Below are 4,124 nucleotides of genomic sequence, written 5' to 3' on the forward strand. Positions count from 1 at the left end.
TCCAGTCACCTCTGCTGGTCGTCATGGTCTTGTGAGGTTCCCACCAAAACAATCAATACATTTTGCTTGCTTTTCTCCTGTCCATCTGTCTTTGTCAATTTCCAGACTCAGCCAGGGACCTTCAAAGGATTGAGGAAAACTTTTTCCTCTCTTGCAACACTGTGGGCCGGGGGGTGTGGAGTCAGAAAAACCCATCCCATCTTCCTGGCTTTGGTGAAAACCGACCTCTACTGGGAAGCAGCACAGGACATTGCATGGCTGGAGGAGCCAGGGAGAGAGGCACATGGAACATGTAGGAGCTATTGGCCCCCAGCCAGGGGACTTGGCCCCAGTGACAAGTCCAGGGTGTGATTATGATTATTATAATGGAAGCATCCCGAACATCAGACCTTCCCCACGCCAGGCTTCATGATTGCTGCTCGTTGTAGTTGCTACTGTTGGTTTAGTGACTTTTCTGAACTTACTTTGTCAAGTCTGTATTCTTCGCTGTGTGTATGGCTACTGAATCCCTGTGCTGTTAACTTAGTGGTCAGCCAGTGGCTGGGCAGAGAAGTCACCCCTGTTTCCGAGCTATGGGCTACAGATTGGAGGTCCCCACAACCTCTTCAGGTTTGAATAATCTGCTCCAGTGGCTCATGGAACTCAGAGAAACATGTTACTTACTAGATGACCAATTCATTGAAAGGACAGAACTCAGGGCCAGGCAGCCAGAAGCGATGAGCAGGGCAAGGTGTATAGAAGCAGCTCAGAGCTTCCCTGCTCTCTGAAAGAGGCCTTTGCCCACCTCCACTCTGACCTTCGTCTATACTTCCTAACTGATGACGTCCTTCCTTCTGACTCATCTGTTAACTCGAGTGAAAGACCCGGTGGGCACCAAAACGACTCCTCAAGTACTAACCACTGCTGCCGTCCTGGTGATTCTGGGCACAGCCATGAATCTCAGCTTCTTCATGATGGGGGGCAGCCCAGCAGCTGTGGGTCCTACAGGTCCTCTGGGGACAACACCTTAATGGGCTTATGGCCCAGCAGGTACCTGTTCAGGTGGCTCTCGTCGTGCCACACAGCCTCGATCCCATTGGCCAGGTTGACCCCCATTGTCTGGTGACAGGCCAAGGTCAGTTGGTGAACCTCTACCACCGACCCCCCAGAAAAGGCCCCCTTGTAGTCAAAGTAGCCCTTGCCCCTGGGAAATGTGCACCTGGGACTGTGGCCAATGCTCGTAGCTGAAATCCTTGTGGGCCGCCTGGTAGAAACCGGGGTGCAGGGTGCCAAAGAGGGTCTCCATACTCACGTGGTCGCGGAACTTCATGTCCACCTCTGTGCACACCAGGTAGTCCACCTCACAGAGGAATTGTGGAGTTAATCTTAGAAAATATATTGTCAGCCCTAAGGAGTGATTGTGGAAGCAGCTGAAACGTCAGCAGCGTTCCTGTTCTCAGGCTACTGACCACAATGGCCCGGTAGGAGCAGGATCCCATGATCCCCAGGGCCAGGGCAAAGGTTAGGAGCCAGGAAAGAATGTAACCCTCCGTGCCCCCCTTCCTGCACCTGGCGTTTGCTAGCACAAACGTCCCACTCTTCCCCGATCCCATGACGGCCTCCCTGCGTGCCTGCGCGTAGAGGAGGGTGCAGGCCTGCTTCACAGCTTCAGCATACTTGCCATCCCTTTGTCCTCCTTTCCCACGCTTTGAGGCGTCTGCCTTTGCTTTTCTGATAAAAAATGACGTAAAAGCGATATGCAGAACCCAGCTGCTGCTGCCCTACTTACAGAGGCAGCCCTGCATGGCCGCTCAGATTGGTGTCTGAGAACTTTATTTCAGCGCACGATGATGGGAAAAGCTGCTTACAGAAGCGGCGGATCATCACGTGCTCTGCATGGACGCGTCCTCCCAGCGCGGGGTGCCGGGAACCTCGAGCACCACCACCCTCCGGCCTTCCCGGAGGGGCACATGGGGCCCGGCGGGCAACTGATTGGTGAAGACATAGTAGGTGACCCTGTGTCCCACCATGAACTGCTTCTCAACTCTCTGCAGGAACATCTCCAGGAAGACCATGTATCCACAGGGACAGGGGACAGGGCTGGAGGAGGGTCACTGCCAGAGGCTGGCAGCAGGACCCCAAAACTTGGGCCGTAAACGTGTGCACTTTCTTCAAGGAGGGCAGGCCCTGGGCTGCTTTAAGCAACAGCCACCCTCCTGCCCTGGCCTGAGCGCGTCTGCTGGTGGGGCCTCCCTACCTTTGGCTCCCAGAGATGGGAGCCATCAGGACCCCATCTTACAAAGGGGAGCCTGAGGCTTAGAGGCTAGAAACCCATGCAGCTGATTCTACCCAGTCTGTAGGCCATAGAAACAAGGGCTGTGCCCAAAGGTGCTCAACTCATGGCAGGTGGGGACAGAACCTGCAGGGGGTCAGCCAGGGAAGGGGACGTGCAGGGTTTGCCGGGGAGCTCAGCACAGGGGGAGTTTTCCTGGCTCTAGCATGCTGACTGTCGGCCTTCATGGGTCACAGGGTCACCTACCCTAACCCTAACCCTTAACCCTAGCCCCTAACCCTAACCCCAACCCTAACTCTAATCAAACATCATGCTCAATTTTGACGACTGACAGCTCTACTCTGAAATCAAAAACAAGTCCATCATGCTGGCTTTCACTCATTGCTCAGTATCGTACTGAAAGTTCTACCCAGAATGATAAGGCAAGAAATCCACATGTGGAAGAAAACAGTAGAACTAGGTCTATTCAGAGACCAGAGATGACATCATCTTATAGACAGAGCTTCCTAAACAATCAACAAATGATTACAGCCAGTTAATATCAATACACAAGAATCTCTCTTATTTGTATACATTAGCCATGAATCATCCAAAAAATAATTTAAGAAAACAATTCCATTTTAGGGAACATTATCATTGACAAAATAGGAATAGATGTAATCAAGGTGCAAGTCTTGTACGCTGAAAATTACAAAACATTGCTGAAAGAAAGGGAAACCTAAATAAATCTGAGGACCCCACGGTGATGAAAAGACATACTATTGATAAGATGGCAATAGTACACAATGCAATGTGGAAATTCAATGTGTTCCCAAGAAAATTCACAAAGGCCTTTGGAAAGAACTGCACAAGCTAATCCTAACAGTCATATGGAATTTCAAGGGACCACAAAATAGCCAAAACAAACTTGAAAAAGAAAATCAAAGGTGAAAGGTCATTCTTCCAAAGTTCAAATATTAATACAAAGCAACAGTAAATAAAACATTTTGATACTGTCATAAAGGTATGCATTCACCCTGAAACAAATAATACAGTATATGTTAATTGAATTTAAATTTAAAACATTTTTAAAAATAAATAATTTTTTTTAAAAAAGATATGCATACAGATCAGTGGGATTTAACTGAGAGCCCAGAAATAAACCCCTTCATCTATGGTCCACTGAATTTTGACAAGGGTGGACAACATTACACTGGGGGAGAGAAGGGTCTTTTCAACAAAGGGTGCTAGACAATTGGCTATCCGTGTACAGAGGAATGAAACTGGACCCTTACCTCACACCACATATAAACATTAACTCAAAATACATTAAAGGCTTAAATGTAAGAGGTAAAACTATAAACTCTAGAAGAAATAAGTGGGGATAAATCTTCATAACCTTGGATCTAGCAATGCTATCAGATCTGACACCAAAGCGTAAGAAAGCAAAGAAAAAAATAGATAAAATAATATCCTCAAAATTAAAAATCTGTTCTGGGTGCCTGGGTGGCTCAGTTGGTTAGGTGTCCGACTCTTAATTTTGACTCAGATCATGATCTCGGGGTCATGAGATCGAGCCCACGTCAGGCTCCACACTGAGTGTGGGGCCTGCTTAAGGTTCTCTCTCCTTCTCCCTCTGCCCCTGACCACTCGCACACTCACTCACTCTTAAAAAAGAAATGAAAAAAAAATTAAAAATCTTTGTACATCGTAAGATACTATCTGGAAAGTGAACAGATAGCCCGCCGAATGGAAGAAAATATTTGTACATTATGTATCTAATAAGAGTCTGTTGCCCAGAACATGTAAAGAGCGTTTACAACTCCTCAGCAAAAAGACGACCCATTTTTTAAAATAGACAAAAGACTTGGAT

General features: G+C 47.8%; 1 protein-coding gene across 1 annotated transcript; it reads right to left on the reverse strand.

Moving 5' to 3' along the window:
* Positions 1 to 276: 276 nt before the first annotated feature.
* Positions 277 to 2,054, reverse strand: LOC118356212 (histo-blood group ABO system transferase 2-like). Its single transcript, XM_035723713.1, is given in 4 exon segments — positions 277 to 1,188; positions 1,190 to 1,409; positions 1,549 to 1,710; positions 1,867 to 2,054. Coding segments are annotated over 4 exon segments (777 nt in total). The 3' UTR covers positions 277 to 981.
* Positions 2,055 to 4,124: the final 2,070 nt, after the last annotated feature.

This window comes from Zalophus californianus, chromosome 13 (genome assembly GCF_009762305.2).
Source record: "Zalophus californianus isolate mZalCal1 chromosome 13, mZalCal1.pri.v2, whole genome shotgun sequence".
NCBI lineage: Eukaryota > Metazoa > Chordata > Mammalia > Carnivora > Otariidae > Zalophus > Zalophus californianus.